The 22,260-nt window shown below is 45.9% G+C and overlaps 1 protein-coding gene across 2 annotated transcripts; it reads right to left on the bottom strand.

Moving 5' to 3' along the window:
• Nucleotides 1–1,832: 1,832 nt before the first annotated feature.
• Nucleotides 1,833–18,311, bottom strand: LOC114872814 (paired box protein Pax-6-like). 2 transcript variants are annotated; one of them, XM_029180454.2, is made up of 6 exons: nucleotides 16,458–18,311; nucleotides 10,800–10,976; nucleotides 6,082–6,222; nucleotides 4,839–5,231; nucleotides 4,508–4,692; nucleotides 1,833–4,251 (listed from the first exon to the last, which is right to left on the bottom strand). In XM_029180454.2, exons 1-6 carry the CDS (start codon nucleotides 16,942–16,944, stop codon nucleotides 3,616–3,618), a joined length of 2,019 nt encoding a protein of 672 aa, XP_029036287.2. In that variant the 5' UTR covers nucleotides 16,945–18,311; the 3' UTR covers nucleotides 1,833–3,615. The 2 variants fall into 2 exon arrangements, with proteins under 2 accessions (XP_029036287.2, XP_046143463.1); XM_046287507.1 differs by having other exon boundaries at nucleotides 3,920–4,234.
• Nucleotides 18,312–22,260: the final 3,949 nt, after the last annotated feature.

The raw sequence follows: 22,260 nt of genomic DNA, 5'->3' as shown, positions 1-22,260 counted from the left end.
GGGACGACGGTTTCAATGGTCACTGGACGAGCCAATTAGCTCCGTCCCAATGCTCAGGTACACTCTTCTCCCTCGTTCTTCTCCCCTCGTCACGACACCCTTCTTCTTGTTTCCCTTCAACAACCGTGTATCTCTTCTTTCCTCTTGGTCGCTACGGATTCCCGGTCTATACGCGACCTGGAAGGCTTCCGGGCTGATGCGGGACATTACCGACCCCTCGCCCCTTTCTCACCTCGCCTTCTGAACGGAACACAGAAAACACCGTGGTCCTATCTTATCCGCGAAGAAGTTTATAGCCCGGTCGACTCTAATTGGGCGAGAAATCATCGGCCACTCCTTTCTCTCCGTCCGCTCGCTCAAAAAGACGCTCACTAATTCACGATTTCTCGCGTATTATTGCTGGACCGTGCCACCCTTCATCCACCTCTGCCACCCTCTTCTTTTTTTCCTTTCTTCTTTTCTTCGTTTTCCTTTTCGTTCCTCGACACTTGGACACTGTTCCTCGGCTTCGATTCTCTATTCGTATTATCGCGAGCGACCTTACTTTCTCACGGGTAAAACATCGCGACGTTTTTTCGACGCGAATTTTTCGTTATCGAATGGAAAGGGTGGTTATTGGATTCTTGAAAATACTCGATAGAGATGATAACGCGTTAATGAGAAAATGATTCAAGCAGCCACGTTGAAACACCGTGCCCCTCGAAGCATCACAACCCAGCCAATGAAAGGTACTCGCAAGATTGACCAATAGAGAGAAAATAAAAGCAACCTGGCCGGGAATAGGCAGGCGAACGGGTAGCAAGATAGAAAAGAGGCCGACGTTATTGTAATAGGAACAATGTTGCCAAAGGCATTAACACCGTGACGATGGGTGAGGATCGTTCGGCACTCCCATCGTAAAAGGATGATCAAGGGATGAACGATAGCATTCGAGCACACGTTGGAAACAGGGTGCTCGAGGGAGGGCAACGCGAATAAGGAACGGAGAGGAGAGACGGCGACGAACGGAAGGAGGGATCGTCGGACACATTCAGGCAGTCAGCCACGAGAAACGAGAACGTAACAATTACTATCTGAGACCGATCGGTGAGGCAAGATTAACGATCTTACTCGCAACGGCCACGTCGGAGCCCGTCTCGGCCGCGATTGCTCATGGGAAGAGCAAGGGGAGCCAACGTTAAAGTCACTTCTCCCTTTTACTCAATGAGATATTGCCTTTCCACGGTGCACGGTAAATCGTGAAAGCTTCTATGCGCTTACCTTCTTCCCCCTTTCTATTTTTTTCCCAACTTTTGCACTACTATGGGTGCCACAACTAGGCGCGTACATCCCATGTACCTGACAAAGATATCCCTCGTAATCAGGTGTACATAAGATGTTCGGATCGAAAGCGGAGATTTTAATGCGAGCAAAGCTTCCGTTTAATTTTTAACTAATTTTTTTCTGTGTGTTAGTATTTTCTCTTCAACACGTCAATAGGAAATTATGGTAATTTGATACTTCTTCGGGATTTACGGGGTAAATAACAACTACAAAGTATCATCATCGAAGGTTCAACATTTGTAGAAATACGTTTGAACCTTCAGATACACACGGGCTATTGATGAATTCCGTGAAGCATCATGAAAAGTGATTCCTTGTTCTCTGATTCACATGGTAATGTCAAATTGTATACCAGCAAGTGTAGAGAATCTTCGTTCTATGATTGAAGGTTGAAAAGCAGCATGATCATAGCGTGAACGTTCCAGACACACACGGACTAAAGAGGTTTTCCATGCAACTTCTCGGAAAGTAGTTTATTGTTCTGTGATTCACATGGTACGCTACAAAGTTTTCAGAATTCTTCGTTTCACGATTGAAGGTTCAAAATTCATGTAATTGTAGCTTGAACCTTCAGTTACACACGGGCTAAGTAGGTTTTCCGTGCAACATTTTCGACTCTATAGTATACATCAAACTATATACTACAGAGTTTAAAGGATTACTCATTTTATGACTAAATCATGGGTATGACTATGCTAGAGAAGGACGTTGTTGTTTTCTATTATACAGTGCAGGAAGGAAAGTTTATATTATTTACAAAAGATATTTTCTATGCTCTTTCAAAATAATTTCAGATCTTCATGAATCTTGTTGCCATTATTTCATTGTCGATCTGAATTTTAATGAAGTAAATTGAAACGTTAATGACTAATCAAAAGCATACCACCATACCGTTTAAGTTGATCTAGCAGAGAGCTCGTAGCAGTCTTTTTGTAACGTAAAGTCTGAAAAGAGGATTAATGTTGCTGTCAAGAATCCCCCACGCGTATTTAGCATGTTTGTTTCAATTACAGGGCGAGAGGGGAATCGTTTTTTCGCATGGCACCACGATTGCAGCCCATTTCTCCGATCCTCGGTTCTACCGTGCGCGCATCCCCGGTTCGAAGCGTGGGTTATAAATTTCCTGGTCGCGTTAACAGCTGACGGGGACCACGATATCCGAAATGTTGGCGGATCCGGTGTTTTTTCGTGCTCTCCACCCCCCTGTTTGCGAGCGAAACAGTGTCGCCAGAGAAACCAGTTTCACGCGCGGATTCCTTATTTGCGAACCCGACGAAACCGTAGATTCAGAGTTAATCGTCGATGAGCCTTTCTCCCGTACCCTTTTCTTTTTCATTTTGCTTCTCCCTCTTTACAGAACTTTACAAACTCGCGAATCGTCCGGCAACCGACTCCCGCGAACTCGTCTTTCATAAATCTTCAGAATAAAGTGAATGGTCCGAGGTGGGAAGACAATGAGAATTTGGGGATAGGGATTTGGTAGTCGTTGATTATTCGTATTTACAAACGAATTCATTTAAATAAAAGTCAGTTTAACAGAGTTCGTTACAAGGATTACCACATGTTTGTGACCTACTCTATCAATTAGTGCCTAGGTAATACATTATCCGCGGCATAATGATTCGCTAGGACTAGTTCCGGTTAGGTTCGAGGAATGTTCACTGGCGTCGAGCGCCCATCTTTTTTTCTTTCCCTACTCGAGTAACATTACAGTAAGAGAAATTAATTACCTATCTAATTCGACGATAGTTCTAGCCGACGATAAGCTGGTAGCTCGAACACTGGGATGATATTCCGCTTTTACACAGCGATCCTCGTGGCGTCACTTATCGTAATCTTAACCGTAATAAATGAACCGTAATCGTAGTAAGTAGTTTTATAGCAGGAGACATTATTTGAAAGGAACGAATCTTTTCCACGTGGACACGTTTCATCAATGAGATTCCAGGAGGTTGTTACCGATCCGATCGTCGCGTCAGATAGGTTTCGAAGGAAAGTCACAAATCCGCGTTCGGAATTCGAAAATCGTGGGGAGTTCGTTGCTCCGCTCGTGTTCAGGATTCGACGGTCACGATCAATGAGAGAACAGGTCCAGAACTTTTTTCCCCCCTGGGTTCCTGGGCAGATCGAGGGATACACTTTAACGCGCTTCCTCGCGGCAAAGTCTTTCACTCAGGTCGTCGTAATTGATCTGATCGGTTACAGGTTAGATCACAATGTCCTCCGGATGTTCGCAAAAAATGTTCCGCGTGAAACTCGCTGTTGGTTCAGTGATTCGTTTACAAAACGGATTCAGCGATCATGCTTGGTCAGTTCCAAGGGTTGTTGGTCGGTCCAATGATCCCTCCAGGCAACAGTGGGCGAAGAAGGAACGTCCTGGTCCGAGTCTTGGACGTCTATCTCCTCGTCCTCTTCTTCGTCCTCGGTACGCTCAAAGTCTCCTCTTTTGTTCTCGACAAGCATCCCAGAACCGACGCTCGATTCGCGTCTCTGCTCGTACGCCGGACTCGACGACCTGAGTACATTGGTCGGCGAATCCTCTCCGACCAGCTGACTGATCATCCTGAACGCGCTAGGTTTTCTCTCCGGTTGTTTGCTAATTGCGTCGACCCTGTCGATCCTCTCGTTCCTCTCGACCGACTCTCTGGAAGAGGAATTAGCGACGACGGCGCGAAACGCGCTACTTTCTCCTCCCATTCCGGCGATTGAGCAACTCGATGCGCGGTTTATTTCCATACCGGATGCGGAATGCGGTTGCGGCTGCGGCTGCGGCGGCTGCTGCTGTTGCTGCTGCTGCTGCTGCTGCTGCTGCTGTGGCAGCGGTGGTGGCGGAGGTGGCGGAGGGGGTGGAGGTGGCGGTGGTGAACGCTTTAAGAGGTTCATTCGCTGATGACGACGCCACTTTGCCCGTCTGTTGGAAAACCAAACCTAAGAGTCACGAGTTAGGTCGTTAGAAGACTCGTGATCAACTGTCTAAGCTTGCCTACAGGGGCTGCGCACGCGTGGCAGGGCCTATTCTTCATTTTCCAACGCTCGCAACGATGATTTGCCGCCGGAGGGTTAACTTTAGCGTGGGGAAAAAAGAAAACTGGAGAAGAACAACAGACGATATCGAGAACCTGGCCCTGCTAGAGCAACGCGCTAGCCCTCCGACAATGATATCTGGCATGAAATTGATATTCACCTGTACTCGAGCTTCCGACAGAGATGTCTTCGAGGCTAGCCGTTCCCGCGTCGACACGCAAGGATAGTGAGATCTCTCGAACTCCTTTTCGAGCTCCTCCAGTTGTTCCGGGCTGAAGGTGGTGCGATTCCGTCGAAACTTGGGCTGCTCCGATCCGTCTAGGCTCCCATCGTCACCGTCGCCATCTGCGCAAGCAAACCACCATGTTTTTCTGCTACCTTCGCTCCTCGCTTGGACAAACTTAATATTTTCAATACAGAATACACTTGATCCTAGAATTTCGATCGTGACCATCGAATACACCTAATAGAGCGAAGAAATCGATGATCACCTTGCAAATATCCACGAGCAATCGCGTCCGCGTGCAAAGAATGATCCGCGGTTCCGGCTGCGGAAGCGGACGCGGCCGCGGCAGCGGCTGCCGCCGCTCCGGGGCTCAACGAAGGTGGAAGGAGCAAAGCGGAAGCCGCTCCCGAGATTCCGGTAGCCAAAGGTGGTAACATCCAGGGGTGACCCGGAGCTCCCGGTGCTGGCCAACCAGCAGGCAAATGGTGGCTGGTCGTTGGATGCTGGTGAGCGCTGTTAAAGTACGGATGTGGCCCCGCGGCGTATAATCCGTATCCGGCTGCCCTCGCAAACTCTGCAGCCGCCCTTTCCGCCGCGCGATTCCTCAATATCCGGTTGATGCTGCTGACAGAAGGCGCTGTCGCGTTGCTGCACACGCCTGTAAACAATACAGTGCTTCTTCTGAAATCTTTCACTCTTGCTCCTTTTGTTTCTGCCGTTTTTTGAGTAGACGATGGTTATTTAGAAATTGAACCGGACGCGTAATATTCAAGAAGGTTCCTTTCTTTAACTCTTTAGTTCTTCCACGAAGGATAATGAATGGTATTACCTTCGATACTTTCCTGCAATGAAGTAGAATTTCAGCAGAATAATTACTTGAAAAAATAGATGGTACAGCTCGGAACTCGTATCTTTCATTCAGAAATACCTTCGGAACGTTTCAAACATCCGGCCTTTTGAAATCATCGATAACGCGATTCATATCCGGTTCTTTTTACCTTCTGGAATGACCCCTTGATTTTCATGTAAATCCCTGCCTCGACTAATACATTGTACGCGAGTCTGAAAAGTTTCTAACGCGTGAAGAATGAAGAAGCAACCTTCGACAATTAATAGTTTCTAAAAGGAGTGAAACGTGTATCGTAGAAGACGAGAAGAGACGAGGCTGGTTTTGAAAAGGAACAAAGTGCGTCGATAGACAAGGCCGTGGAAGAGTTTTCTTGATTCTACCTGCTATTATACGTTGTTCACACGAATGTACGACTATTACACCACGCGCGTACAACTATTATTAAGGAACGATTTGCGGTGCATGGAACGCGTCGCTCGAGCATTGTCGAATAACGAGCTGGTTGGCTAATTCGAGGCAATTATCAGTAAACCGTACATCAGCTTGGTCTTTTCGCAAACGATGAATGAAATTTGTTTATGAAACAAAGCTGCTATTCAACGAGTAACTGGTATATCGACGCGTTATTTTAAAATTCAGAACGAAGGATGAAACCTACCTTCCGAGATGAGCCTCTCCCGTATCTCCCAAGCGAAGATGGTCGGATTTTCCCTCTTGTACTGCTCGATCTTGGCGACGACGGCCGGCGTCGCGACTTTTGGCTTGCTGCCACCGATCAAACCTGGCGGTCGTAACGTACCTGAAACACGATAGAACGAGCTTCAAGGACACGGTGCTTGATGCTTCTATCTTGCGATAAAATCGCTCGTAAATCCCAAGGATCAGCCATGTTTATACGTCTTGTCGCGAGCGCGTTCATCAAGCACAAAGTTTCAAGAATCTATTCCAAAAGGAAACTGATGTGTCGTAAAATTCTACCAATTGCAAATAGAGAATTTTCATATTGATTACTAGAACGTCCTGGTTAATCGAAAAAATTGACAGGGACGCGTCGACATCTCGAAGAAAATGGAAGGGTAAAACGTTCGAGTCGATCCAGCGTTGAAATCTCGACGGTCTCTCCCCGATATCGGATACTAATCGTATCGTGTCTGGGCGGATCCATGACGCAGTTATTAGAAGCTTAGCGGGTGAAACGATACCGGTATGCGTTACCTACGATAATCAGAGATATCTAATATGAGCCGATCGGTGAATAGACGCGCGTGTAACGTTTCCGATACGTGTTCACGCTGCCATATTGCTCCTGTACAGTTTCTCTACTGTCTCTCCTTCGTTCGTTTATCATTAACCAGAGCTCCGTTCGAAATAATTAACAAAAACTCGTACAAGTTTAACATCTTTTTATTATTTCTATTACTTTTCGATACAGATTACATATGATACATGTCATAAACAAAAAACAAAAAAATAAAGAAGAAAAATCATCAAGCAAAAGATTCAGGATGTTTTGGTAGAGTAGTCGAATTGATTGTCATCGATTTCACTAGCTCGCCCTTCGTTTCCAGTTCCAGCGAGTTACAATAGCACGGGGAAAGTTGTCCCCGTGCAAAACGGACGATTCAAACTGCATAATGCACGTAGCAGTAATTATAGAAGGTTCCGTGCTATCATTAGCGACAATGGCTACGGTAAAGCTGACAGGTTGCGCGTTCGAGACACACAGGTGTTACGTGAATGCATAAGCACAAAGCCAATAAATGACGGGATAAACGTGTACCGCGACGTTCGTCTATGAGCTTGCTCAAAATCCACGTGTTTCTATTGATCGATCTAATGCGCTTGTTACGCACGTAACCAAGCATCGTCTGGGTGCGGTAATGATTTCGAAAACCTTGATCAAGTTTATCGTGCAAGGGTGGTTTGGTAAATTTTTCAAAAAAATTACACTCGCGATACGCGATTGAAGCAGGGCTTGGAAATCGACTTCGATCGGTTTCGATCAGACACGTCAGGGTCTGTCCACGAAAGTCCTCGAAACGGGTGACGTTAGCGAATGGTAATGGAAAGCAGAGGCGCAGGCAGATTTGAGCAATTATCGGTCGTTACGTACTGTTATTAATAACAATAATGACGGTTAAAACTGGCAGGATATCGCGTGCGCTCCCACGGGTGAAGTGCGTGCCGGGTATAAACGGTGTACCCACCTAATAGGCATCCATGCCTCGAGCAAAATTCCTTCCCTCGATCCGATCTGTCTCGCTCTTTCTCTTCTCTTCTTTTCATTCTTTTCACTTTGTCCCGGGTGCACGCGTGCACACCACTCTGCACGTGTGTATATAAAATTTTTGAGAAAGGCCCGGTTAACGAAAGAAACCGCACGAAGCAGCGCGGTTCCTCTTTGCTTAGCGGTCGCTTGCTTCGGCAACTCGAAACAAGCGAACGTTGAAGTTGTCAAAACCACCGGACAACCATTTGTATCGAGCATTGATTGGACTCGTTCTCGAAGAAGACGTTTGTTATTTCAAATTTGTGACACAAAGTTACGCTGAAAATTTTGAGGAACCTGGTAAAAGAGCCCAACAATGGCTACAAACTGATGGAAAGGACGATGAAGGAATGCTTGTAAACACCTTCGAGAAACGAGTTAGCGTTACATGAATTAATAATGGAAAACAGACGCAATTACCGAGCGGATCGCGCAAACGAACCGCGTTACCATTCCGTCGTTTCACCGATAAAAATGTATCGCGTATTTCGCGATTGCGGCACGTTCCGCGCGTTCCATCCTCGACGATCGATCTTGTTCCGCGCGGATAAGAAGACCGATAGCGGAGACGCTGAATAAATTATCGCATGCGTGCCAGAGAAATTAGACGGTATCGTCTGTTGGACGGTATCCGCGTGTTGCATTCTTCTCGTCGCTCTCGAGTAACTCGCTCGATCTTCGAACCTCGGAGCTTGGTCGGTTTGTTGATTTATCTGAAAATGAACATCCACGAGTGGTGGAAGAGGCAACAGAAAGCATGACGCGTTAAGGAGAGTAGCGTTGAAAGGATTTCAGTAACGCAAAGAGAAGAAGATCGGTTCTGGATCGAGCAGGGTGAAAGAAGCGAGCAAGGGATTAATTGTTTGCCGCTGTTAAGTAATTGGCCGGTCGATTATGGTACATTATATTCACCTCGGGACGCCTAAGGAGTCCGTATCCAGAGAAGATGAAGACATTACCGGCGAGCCGAGAGAACTGGCCGAACGGTATTTTTACGAGTGGCTCGTAAAGTTAACGAGGACCAAGGTAGTAGTGAACGGAGAAAAGGACAGACAGCAACGTTCCACCGATACTCGGTGGCTTTTGCTTCCATTTCTTTTATTGCTTTCTCTCGGTTGAACCACGTTTTTCGTTCTTCTTCCTCTACTTCGAACGAGCTTGTTCCCTCTGAACGCCACCGTTGCTCGCGTCTCGATCACCATTTTTCCGTCTATCGTTTCGCACCTGCCTTCGCTGTCGCCTCCGATCCGTCCGAATTTACGGTCTAGTCCGATAGAATGTTACTCCGGGAAATCGTGCGACCGCTTCGACCGTGTCTATCCGCTTCTCGGCACCTCGACGAGCACGTCGGCCATAGATTCCATCGATAAATTCCACTTTTCTTCTTGATACGGTAAGATTTGTTCAGCATAAAGTACTCCGAATTCCTTAGAAGAGGCGAACAACGCAAGGATCCAAGCAATTATCGAGAAATTATTATTCGAAAATGGCCGAAGCAACGAAACGAAGGTTTTACGCGCGAAAGAAACGGCTGTTAAAAGCTGATCTTCAGCGACTAACGAGCTCGAAAGAGCGCCGTTTCTTCGTAACGCTCGTTACGTCTTATTTGCCGACACAGAAACGCTCCTTTCTTCCTTCCTTCCTTTATAACGCGTTCGGAAAATGCTCGACAAGTTGCTTTACGTTCTTTTGATGAGAAGTTTAGCAGGCGCGTGCGGGTACGAGGCTCGGAGAAACGGAAATCCCTGAAAGAATGAGGCACGAGCGATTATACGTAGAGATGGTGATTGACAGCGTCGATGAATCGACGTGGTTGCATGTTAACTCCAATTGCTGCTCTTTCTATCCTATACCAATGTTTCTTTTCTTTTTACAAACCGGCTGTGTATTTCAACTTGCGACATACTCGTTTCCGGTGCCACTCTCTCTCTAATCACAATTTAGCTCGATCGTGTTATGAACGAGCACGCGTTGCTTAAAGAAACCACGTTCGTTTTCTTGAAGAAGATGAGGATTTGCATATTAGTTAATTTAGGAGGTTCATCGTCACAGTAGATTCAGCTGTGTCTAGTCAGACACGCTATGTATTAATATAATTACGTGGAAAATTATGTAATCTTCTATTATCTTATCAAATTTTCAAACGTTGCGAAGCGAAGAAGAAGACCTGATTTAAAGATAGACTTTGAACTAGATGTTGAACGCTGGCGGAGGCTTTTCACGAACGTTCTTCTAGTTTCAGGAAACACCATAATTTGTCTCTTTTCACAGGTGTTCGAAGAAGATTCTGAACGATTCGCTCGCTTCCGTGTTACGGTGCATTAGCCACGTTTACGACGGCATTCTTCGATTCGTCGGCTGTTACTAACGAACGAGCTCGGTCGCGATTACGGGCAAATAATTGGTCGACGTCTAAGAAAATAATAGCAATCGGTAGCCACCAGTCTCGGACTCGTTCCACTGCTAACACAAATGTTTTCTTGTTCGCCCGAGGAATAGCACGCGCGGTAAAGCAACTAATTTCCCGCACGTTATCCAGGAGTATCGTGGATCCAGTATGTTTCGATTAGGATTTTCACTGTCTGTCATTAAACGTATCGGAACGAAGCTCCGCTTTCTTGGGTTTTATCGAAGAAGCGAGCATCTCGAGGAATCGCTTCACGCATCGGTAACCTCGCACGTAACCAAGCGGACATTTATCTCGCGATGATACTCTTGTAGAAAGAACATCATCTATAATAGTATTCGAGGAACGTTCTAAAGACGAAGTTTTTGTTCCTCGACCTTCGACTAAAGTTCACTTTTTAAAATTCAATCAGATAATATACATTGTTTTTGAAGAAAAAAGTGACAATACATTTCTCTTATAGAAAAATTTTCTCGTCAAACGTCTGAACTTTATTACTAATGAAAGTTGCACGAACCTTTGGTGACTGAAAGTACAAAAGTTGTTACATCAGCATAATGTAACTCTTTGATGCTTTAGTGCTTGGACAAAGTTCTTGAACTATGCTCGCACCTTTATTAAACACGAATCAATAATGTCTCACACGGACAATTTTACGTGAAAGTTGTCGCATACTATAAAAAATATATTAGAAACTTACCTAGAAGTTTGGTGACGACAGCTCCTTGTTGGTTTAACGACAGCACGTGATTGGCCAGGTCATTGTAATGTCTTAGAGCTCCTAATCCGTGTGAGAGTTCTAGCAATCGTTGTCGACTTGCTCCACCGCCATTTCCACTGGCAAACGGACCCGCGGTGCAATTTTGCAAACTCACACCTGAAAGTATAATCAACGCGTAATCGATTACTAGATCAATTAATTTAAAGAGTCGATAGAAAGGCAAATCTCTAAGTGCCGTGCGTCGCCGACCTTCCGGACGGATTCTTGGTATCTTTAGGAAAAGCATAGCGCATAGTGGTATCGTATCGTACCGCGAATCATAACGATCATGTCGGAACACAAGGAATCGGACGTAATCAGGCGAATTAATTGAAATTACTGGCGACGGTGTCGCGCGATCTCGTCGATGCGATCGTACGGGGTGGCAGGCTCTAAACCCACGTACGGCCATCTGCCCGTTTAAATCGCGACGATTAATCACCGGAGGTGCGAAGACCCTCGTAATTCCTCGAAGGACACCGGCGCGGCTCGCCGCGACTTCCTCGTGATTTTATAGGCGGCTAATCTCGGCGGACGACGTTTCGTTTCGTGCCACTCGGCCAAGAGAGAGGCGACGATTTACGATCGACGATCGGGAACGGGCCACGGTATTGAGAGCGATCCATTTTTCGACCAGCGAACCTCGCTTTAAACCTCCACGAACACCGATCCTATCTTCCATTCGTAGAGTGAGGTTTTTTTCGAACGAGGAGGGAGGAGGTGAAGGAACGAAGTAAAGAGGTGATCGAAAAAGGGTGTCGACGAAAACTTTGAGCTTGCAAAACGATCGCTTCATTTTTTCACGATGATCCGCTGAATCCGTAATTGCAAGAAATAATCACGCGTACGTTCTTAAGATACTTTTTATAACTTTGGCTAAGGGAGTTAGGTTTGGATTAAAGAAACAAATTATTTATCAAGTTTGAGCGATCGAAGCGCGATTGTTACAGGAGAAACGACGTAGCTAAACGGGTTAATTTCCAACAGGAATCACGGGCCAGAAGAATAATTGTAATTAGCGTCCGGTTCGCGGACAGACCGTGATTTTATGGACGGATAATCTTAACGACATTTCGTACGATCCAAGAACGGCGACGAAGACGATAATTTACGATCGAACGATGATATTAAAGAAACGCGCGAGACGATTCAACTCGTTCGAGGGAATGGTGGACGGGAAATTAAAATCCGCATGCAGGTAGATGGAAACGGTCGGTCCCTTGGTCATTTGTAACGCGTTGTTTCGAGCGGTTACGAGCTGACCGAACGCGCGTACGCGTCCGCTCGTTTACATAGCGGCCGTTTAATTAATTAGTCCTTTATGAGCCGACCGAATTGCCAATCGCCGCTTCCAGATGGATTTAACGCGGATCCTTGCAACTCCTTATCCGGTTCAACGGTGATTTCTACTCTCGATACACGACACTGTTAACTCGACAAAGTAACTAGCTACGGTTACAAACCACTCGCGATTTATCCTGTCACCAGATTGAATCGTAACAATTCCTGTTTTCCTTATTCTCGCTTCTACCTGAATATAATTTATTTATTAAATCGTACATCGATGCCATTTTTGCCTTCCATCGATTCCACCTGAATGTATTTATTTATTCCACCTCGATCAAATATTAACTTAAGTAGAATCGCGCCTTCTTCAAATTGCTGCCATTTTTCCGGCACGTATAATTCTACCTCCATTGAATGTTAGCTTAAGTAGCATCACGTGTTCTGTAAATTGATATCAATTTTCCGTTATCGATTCTACCTGAATGTACTTATAATTCTACTTAAATTGCCATTTGCAAGATTTTAATATCTTTTTCTTTTTAATCAGCTGGCAAGTTGCCATCATTATTAATTGGCTAATTCGACATATATTGAAAAACTTGTTAACTTGCACCGCTAATCAACGAATCTTGAATAAATTGCTTGCATGAAAATCGTCTAAAAAGAAACACGAAGTAAAATCTTATTTTCACCGTGCCACGGTCTTCAAGTACCCGTACCAAGAGCAAACAATAAAATTACCATAGAATTCTCTGCCATCCAATGATAATAAAATTCCTTTTTGAAGAAGAGGAAAAAAGTCCATAATGTACACCGGGACGTAATGCAAGGGAACAACATTCCATCTATTTATCGATATTTTTGAAAACTCAGCTCAGAAGCTGGAAGGCGAAATAACGAGGTGAAGATCGTACGTTTCGGTAAGCGTTTACGACTAGTGCAATTTCGTCTTGGCAAAAAGGGTTGATACAAGGGAGGAGGAGGTAAGAAAATCGTGCAAAGCAGTTTGCTGAGATGAGGGACATCCTTTCGAAACCTACGCGTTCTGCCAGTTCTGGAAATCGCGTTTTCAGCCGGACGAACGAAGGAAGGAAGGCGCATTCCGCGCTCGTTTCGTGTCAAAGCTATCTGCGAGATGCCGTGAAAACGAAAGTAGCCGATCCACGGAAAGAAACGCAACGTCGTCGTGATCGTTGCATCGACGATCGGTGGATAGAACCGGTTCTGAACGAGTTCTGCCATCGAGTGACTCTGTTCTGTGCCTTTCTCGTTCGATTTCTTTCTTTCCCTCTGTATACAAGCGGACAAAATTGCCGTTTTCGAAAAAGAAACGGTCGATCGTTGGGGCGCGAGGCAATCGATAATCGAGAGAAAAATCTTTGCCTCGCAAGAGGATTCGACCGAGCAGTGGCATCGATGAATGAAAATCGTCCCTGAGAGATCGTCGGGACGATAAACGAGACTCTGGTACCCGGATCGCGAGTAATCGACGCGTTTCGTGTCGACCGTGTCCCGATCGATTTTATAACGAATCGATCGTAAAACCGACCACGAGTCTGCTCGAACGGACTCGTCCGAAAATCCATGAACCGGTGTATAAGAGGAGGACGAGTACCTGTCACCGGTACGGCCTTACATACACACGATACTCGGCTATAAATTCAACAGGATAGAGAACGACTAACTTTACCTATCCTTCGCTTAACCGGGAATAAATCGTCCAGCCGAATGGACACACCGAATCCAATTAGCTGCGCGTGCTTCGATTAAATATCGTCCTTGTTTCAACTATCAAACTTGATGTTCCTGCAGCAATCTATCATTCGGGTATACGTGCTCTTCCAATGCTTGATTACGCCTGAATTATACCTAGTATATCAAAGGACATTCTAACGAGTTCTTTGTCATTTGGAACGTAACGAAACGTTTCGAGGATTCTAATTAGCGGTCAACTGTGGAGCGTGTTCGTTACGCGAGGATGGACATCGCGCCGATACAAAAGAAACACTGCCAGCAAAACGGTGGATACAAAGTGGTCAACAACAGACAGATGAAGATACCTGGCAACTACCGGACTACCGATATACCTGCCTCGAAATACCTGCTGGGTGTGGCGGTAAAATCCGGCGGATATAGGCGTCGCGTCGCGCGGACGATATCCCAGCGTGAACGACACGCTATCATCGGACAACAGAAGTCGAGCGCACCGATCCGCCACCGCGGTACAGGATGGATATTGAACGTTCAACGAGAGCAACAGCAGCAGCTTCTCGCGAAAAGACGTACTGTTGGCGACCCGTTGGAAACCGGTTCTCAACGAGTATGGCTGGTAGCCGAGCCTCGTCTCCATCTGGCAAGTGTAAACCACGGAAAGCATCTCTGGATATGTACGCGAGCAATAGTTGGATACGAGTAGCAGACACCTAATCGATGGACATTCTATGGACATGCATTGATTGCCCACCTAACACCCTTCCCGAAGTTACAGCTCATCGTCGAACGCAGGATGCCGGCTCAATTGTAACCCAAACTTACAATTGTCTGCAATGATGTTTCGACGAAAATTAGACACCTTCAATTTTTTCGGTGTTTAGAAAATGAAGATGAAGTTTGGATCGTTATGCAAGCGTTAACCCCTTCAATTTGACAGAGGTACATTTTATAGATTTTTCGTACCCCGCATAAACTCTGGTCTATAAAATTATCTCAAAGTTTATTGGACGAAATTTAGCTATATAGGTATTCTCAACATAATAGACCAAATCACAGTTCAACGTTGAAAGTGTCTTGGAAGTTGTTGCAACTCAAAGCGTCGCATCGGAGAGACCAATATTCGGATGACTTTTTATATTAAATACTACTTAAATCCGCGATTTTCGAGCAGTACTTGATCCAGAATGATCATCAATCTCTACTCACATGTTAAAATATTTAACAAGAGGGCGGAAGATTGAACCCTAGTGTTTAATCATACAGAATTGCGATTATCCTGCATTTGTTACACTTTCTAACTGAAGAATAACACTTCTTCATTCAATTATCAGCATAGACTTTGATACTTACATCAAATTTTCTAAATCAATTATTTCCAATCCAAAGGCTCGTAAAGAACCAACTTGGTTCCATGTCGCCAATTGATTTTTGCATGACAAATCAACCTGTACCTACGTTTCAACAGCGTTTCGCTTTAATGAGAATACCAAACAGCCTGGTTCTCGACTTTCTGCGTTTCGATGACTTAACTACTACTCGGATAAACATCATCGTAAAACGTGTCCCGCGTGCGATGTTTATCTAGAAGAAAATATTCAAAGTCCTGTCTCATAATCTCAGTTCCTGTCGAGCAATCTTGAACAGTTTCACCATACCCGTCCGAGTAAACACCTGATCGACGAATATAAAGAGAGGACTGCACCTCTTATATACGATAAGTCAATCGCAAAATTACTTTTACTTTAAACGAGTGATTTCTCGGGCATTAACGACACGAAGGCGTGTGTGTTTTCTTAAAACGTGCCAGAAGGAAGATACGATCGTCGACGAAGGGGAAGATCGTATCGTCCCTTGAGAATCATCGTCCTCTTTCCACCTGAGGCCTGAATTTCGACACCTGGAGGACCATGAAACCTCGTTGTTACGCTCGTTTAACGCGATTTAAAAACGCTTACTCTTTAGACTCGTGTTCGCCATCTCAGCAATCCGTTATATACATCTTGCTCATTAATATTCGATTGAACACGCTCGTCCGAAAGAAACAATCGACAACGTGCAATCAATTCCTCCATGTTTTTATCAAGATCCAACACGAACGTCAAAGCAGATATTTGAAAAAAAAGAGCAACAAAAAAGGACAGTAAATGGTTTAACGATTATAGGCAATGTGGAAACACGATTGTCTAATTGAATTTAATTACAAAGTGAAAAACAGCGCGTCTGTCTGCGTTTTATGGATGTTTTCTGGACATGTATGAAGAGGTAAAAAGCGTGACACAGATATTTCATCGATTATCCCCGTTCTTGATTATCGCAAAGTGTATTCAAGTGTTACTCGGAGGATGAAGAGAGGAATCGTCTAGACGCGGATTCCTTATCGTCGCGTAGGTGGAACAGAATTAATTAATCTGGCTTTCATCGCGTTCGATTAACCGCGAAATTCTGCAGCGCGAGCAATGATTACACCGAGATCGAAGAAACGAAGACTAATGAATAAGGGGGGGGGTTATTTAGCTAGTTATTTTGCAGTCAAATCCTCGTACCAAATTAAGGATCAAACAAAGGTAAAAATGACAAGTGTGTCGTGACAAAACTAACCGTCGATCAAAGACACTGGCGGTACAGTCATCTGTTGATGGTGATGGGCAGCTGGGTGCTGATGATGATGGGTCGGATGTACTTGAAGCAGATGCGACCTGGTTTGCGAGAAGGTTGGCGAGGGTGGTTCCCATGGACGCGCCACCCCCGTGCTGACGGGCGCATCGTCGTCGTGACAGCAAAACTTGTCGGTAGCCGGGGCGGTACCGGTGCCGCAGTTCACCACCGCGTGTCCCTCGTTGTTGTTATTGTTATTGTTATTATTGTTTGCAACTTCACCATTGTTATTGTTGTTGTTCGCTGCGTTGGCTGTGTTGGTGTTGGCGAGACGCGTAGTAGTCGCTGCTGTCGCAGGGCTACCACTACCACTAGCACTGCCACTGACACTACCACTGCCAATGCCGTCGACCTGCACCATTTCGCTGTCGATCGCAGCCGCCGACTTGGCAGTACCAGGAGGGGTCACGACGCCGCCACCGATCATCATCACCAGACGATCACCTCCACCCCCACCACACCGGGGACCAGCTCCTCCTCCTCTTCCTCCACCTCTGCCTCCACTTCTGCAGCTACACTGTTCCTCCCTGTGCCCCGCTAACTGTCCGTTTCTCTTACCGCTGCTCTTATCCGACGGATACTCGGTTGCACCCTCGTGCTCTCTTTCTCTTCGAAGGCAGGAGGAGAAATTCCACCCCGGTGCACGCTCGGCTGACGAAATCGTGTAACGGGCGTCGCGTCGTGACCTTCCGTACGATGGCTGGTGAAAGTTTGTCCGCGCACAAAGAAAAAAAGAAAAGAAAGAAAGGAAAAAAAGACGGAATCCGCCGAGACAGGGTTTCACGAGGGCGGCGAGTTTTGTCGGTCCGCGTGCACACTCACCCGCACAGGGTCACAGGAGCAGGAGCAGCAGGAGCACCGGCAGCAGAAGAGTTGGTCGCGCTGGCGCAGGAGCGCGCGAGCGCAATCGACGCCACGGTCCGGCGTGGCTTCCCGCGTCCGATCAACCAGACAGAATGACATGCTGTCCGACGGTTCGGCGACGAGATCGATTCATCGCGGCGCGAGCTTTCACGTCGGCTGTCGCGTCTACGTGGACGAGCGTGGTCGATGCGAGAAGGTAACGGCGAGGAGTGCTCGCGGGCGCAGGCGCTTCGTCGAAGCTCGTGACTACCTATGGACGTGTGCCCTTCTCTCTCTCCCTCTCTCTGCCACTACCACCCCCTCTTCAACTCTATCCTTTTCCCTCTCGTACCAGACGCGTCTTCACTCTCTTCGTCCCTCTGTCTGTTCCTGGCTGTCTTTCGCTCCGATTCCCAACTTCCAAGCGCCTCTCTGTTTCTCCTTCCGTGCTCCCTTCTCCAATAACGACCGACGACGAGGAACACGGTACCACGGGATAACCTGCTCGCGCTCCGCCGGATTCGAGCAGATTGCCTTCCGTTCGGTTCGCTCTTTCGAAGCGCGCCAACGACTAGCCTTACCCCCACCTCGACACGCCTCGCGGGAACACAACGCGGCTACTCGGCTTCTTCTGGCTAGCCGAGATCCAGATTTCAGGTAACCGACTCTTCTTCCTTCTCTTTCCTTCGCCGACCTTGCCCGCCGCTTTCTACCAACTTTTCAATCGTTTCTCTTCGTCACAAACCTTTCTTCCGTCTCGCGAGATCGAGTGTACAGGGTGCATGAACCCTGTGCGTTTTCCTGGGGCGTTCGTCACCTACGAGTCTGCTCTGGTGGCGCCATAACTTTAGGCAAGAACCCCGTCCGTCGACAGCTTCGTACAGTTCACTCTTCTCTGGATTATCTTCGACCCTTGCAAGATGTCCTCTTTCCTGAGCGTTAAGAAACGATAGCCAAAAAATACCGTGAAAATAACGAGTACACGGGGTAACCTGCTCGCGGTCCGCCGGATTCGAGCAGATTGCCTTCCGTTCGGTGGCTCGAAGCGCGCCCAGACTAGCCTTACCCCCACCCTCTTGGTCGTTCAGCCGAGGTGAGATCAAGATTTAAGGCGCCGCGGTGCGGCGTGGCGGCGGTGGCTGGTGGCCGGTGGCCGGTGGCCGGTAGCCGCGGCGCGTCGCGGCGGCGCTGACGAAGACGAAGACGAAGACGAAGACGAGGACGCGGTCGTCGACGAGGAAGAGGACGAGAAATCTACGGGCGTGCAAAGCCGACTCGAACGACCACGCTAGCAGGGCAAGCTACGATTACGATCGGCACAAGGCTGAATTGTAAAACGTGATGGAAGAGGAGGAGGAGAATAAGGCGGAGGAGGAGGAGGTGGAGGTGAACAGAGAAAGAGAGCGAGAGGTGGACAAGAGAGGTTTAGAGAGGAAAGCAGTGGCTAACAAGGGGGAAGCCGGGAGCTGAGAGGATGCATGGAACAAGTCGGCTAAAGGTAGCCAAGTGCGCACTCCATGCCGCGCACCTGAGCTTATCCAACGCCCACCGACCATTACCGGCTCGATCGACCAATTGGGCGAACCGGTGGACGCCCACCGATCTGTCCGACCTAGCGCTCGTCGTCGCCCACGCCGTGCACCCAGGCACCGAGGCGCCCTTCCGCTTTCCGTCTTCCGCCTTCCGCTTTCCGTTTGCCGTCTTCCACCGCCGCCACCGATGCCGACCACGCTCGCTCTTTGTCGTTTCCGCGGACAGGATCGATTAATTCCCCAATCGGATGTCGATGTCGGATGCCGGCTACGCTCCGGAATCGCCGATTCCAACGATTATCTTGATACTTCGAATCGACGCCAGCTGCCCCATTGTTTAGAAGGGTGAATACTCTTGGGGAGGAGGCAAGGTAGATCTTGTAGATTTCTCACGACTAGTCTACTTTATTCATCTACCTTACATCAATATAACAATATTCCTCATATTTGACTTTTTATTATTGACTTAGATCACTGGACAAGTGGTATTCATTGATCTTTTCGTGTACATGAACATTAGTGAAGTTTGTCAGAAACTTGCGGTGGTTGAGCATTAGTGGATCTCGATAATAGATTTATTTTGTCTAAGGTCTGATAGTAATTAAGGTCAGATCAACCTTCGTTTAGGGTTTAAGTAGTAAAAGTCACTAATTCGACGGTCCTAGATATTATATCGTTCATGCTATTCTTGAATCATTATTCGATTCTTTTTTCCCATCGACAAAGAACTGTTTCTCGTTCTCAGACCGTCGTTCGTTCTTGATTCCCTCGTTTTGCAAATATGCAAAGCATCGTGCATAGTACAACGACCTGTTTTTCATGATCGTCTTTTCTATGCAATTAGAGATCGGGAGAAAAATGTTTGAAAAAGTTGTCGTTCGTGGGAAAATGGTCACCGGCTAATATAGCGGATACACTAGAAACGTAGTACGTTGCGTGGCAAACACAAATGTTTCCTGTTCTCTGTACTTCTTGTTCGACTTTGCTCGACTTGGATGCTGTTTAAATCGTTTTTTTTTTTCATTAAATGGGTGTTATACAATGTTTTCAGAAAAAAGAAAAGAACACACCATTTCAATCGTTGCACGCAAACCTGAGTCGAGTATCTAGGAAAGATATGCTAAAATATATTTTAGAAAAATTCCAATTCCAATGGATTTTTAAATCTTCAGGATATAGAAAAGTTAATATTTCATTTTATTTCACTAAAATATTTGACGTTCCTTTGGATGAAAGAACGATGAAAAGAAGCAGGCTCGTTTCAAGAATGTTTTACATCCCGAAGGCGAGACCGGATGTAATGATCCGTATAAAGCGGAGAAAAACAATTTACTAGTCGATTCTTGAGTCACTCACGCGAAGATCTCTCGGGGCGGTGTCCTCATCGAGCGTGGGTCATCGCTTTCGTCTGTTCGCGTGTTGCATCCTATCTATCACCGTTAAAATTCCTTCGGACTATGCGAACGAAACGAGAATGAGAAAATTATATTTCTTAATATAATGACACTTGCGTTCCTTATTGTGCATACTTGACGATATTGAATGCCTTCAAGAATTTGTTTAGAAACGCTCGTTTAGGTTCCAACAACCGCTCGTTAAAGTCTCGAATGAAGAAGAGGAACGATTGAAATGGCATTATTAAAAGTGATTTTCTACATAATGTCAGAAATAAGATAATTAGGCATACGCTACTAACTGTAATAATGGATATGTTAATTCTGAAGGGTATAGGTTAACATTTAGTATCGGTATCCTAATAGTTATTACTTAATTATTTATTCAGTCTGTAGCATTCCGATACATGCATTTAAATTCCAAAATTTGTCAAGCAAATCCAGAGAATATAAGCTTAGAAGTTAGCTGATATAGACGTGGTAAAAATCGCGGAAGATATTAACTTCAAAGTTTCTTCAAGAGTGTCGGTCACGCGCAACCGAATCGAAGTGACACGAGAGGAAGGAGGAAAAGCAACCGGGTTCGATGCAAATTCTTTCTCACAACAGAGGCTCCTCGCGTGCCGTTCTCCCAGGTACATACCAGCAGATCGATGCTACCTACCCCTTGGGAAGAGTTGTTTAAGTATCGATCTCGAAACACCGTGCTTTTCTGCTTTCCTCCGTTCTTGTAAATAATTGCTGCTCGCCTATAGCAAACATTGTGAACCCTGCGAATTTTATTCTCTTGAAATGAAATTGAAATTCGCTTGAGATGAGGGTGTCTGACGCGTTTCGGACGAATCTACTTATAATTAACAGTGACGGCTAGGGAACTCATATCACTTACAAATTGCAATTGGTAATTGCTAAATGACATACACAGAAATGGAGTATAAAATAAATAGGTGAACAATGAGAAATTTTTAATTGATTATTACAAGTAGTCAGGAGTTCCAAATGGTGCTAGTAAAAGCCATAAAAGTAACACGTGAACCGATAGGTAGGCAATCACTCGCGTGGTCTTCACCCTGTCAGAAGAATCCTATTAGGATTCGGTCGTGATGGCCCATCTGTTTTCGGCCCCTTCCTAAATCTGCTAAACGATGCGGTCACAGTAATTTAGCCATTGACTACTGAACGACCTCTTCCTCCTCGTTTACTCCACAAAGGGTTTGAAAATTGAAACGATTCGGGAACATCGTTTCTTTTAACGCGTTTACAATTTTCTGATGTTAAACAGCAGTGGGGTAATTAACGTTCTTATTTCGTCAACGTTCCAGTAGAATTTTATTTAATTTTAAATATTTGACATTAACATTGTCAAAGATTTATTCGATGAAACGACTCGATCAAACTCGACTAAATACCTATGGAGGTATGGCGCATCGATGATCATTGTCTCGTTAACGAGAATAGCCTACTCGGTTGTTTGGACAGCTGAATAAAGGAATTTCTGTATCAAGAGGCATCGCTCAAGTGATAATGAACTCGTTGACCCCGTTGAGCAACCAATTTTTAACGTGCTTGGTTTTCAGTCGTACGGCTCAAAAAACTTATATTTCTGGCCATAATTTCGAATCATTTAAAACGAAAGAAGCCCAGCCTATTATCTTTTTAGCTATGGCCATTGAAAAGAGGATCGTGAAAAAAATCACGCAAGCCTTGTATTTCTTGAAAAACGCTCGTGACTAATTCAATTAAGGAGGCGCGTTGCTTTTTCACGCAATGCGCCACGCGACCTGCGCGTCCGCGTCGTGTCCTTCCTCCAATCGCGAAGGAAGAAAACCGTGCCCCAAGGAGAGAGAAAAAGAAAGAAAGGAAAAAGGGTATGTACGTATCGCGACAATTACCAGTACGGAGTCGGCCAACCTACACATCGCACGAACAAAGATTTATCATGGACACTTTTGCGTGGTTCGTCCACGAGCACCACTA

The sequence above is a fragment of the Osmia bicornis genome, chromosome 1 (genome assembly GCF_907164935.1).
Source record: "Osmia bicornis bicornis chromosome 1, iOsmBic2.1, whole genome shotgun sequence".
NCBI classification, from domain to species: Eukaryota; Metazoa; Arthropoda; class Insecta; order Hymenoptera; family Megachilidae; genus Osmia; species Osmia bicornis.
This window is presented reverse-complemented; position numbering and strand designations above follow the sequence as displayed.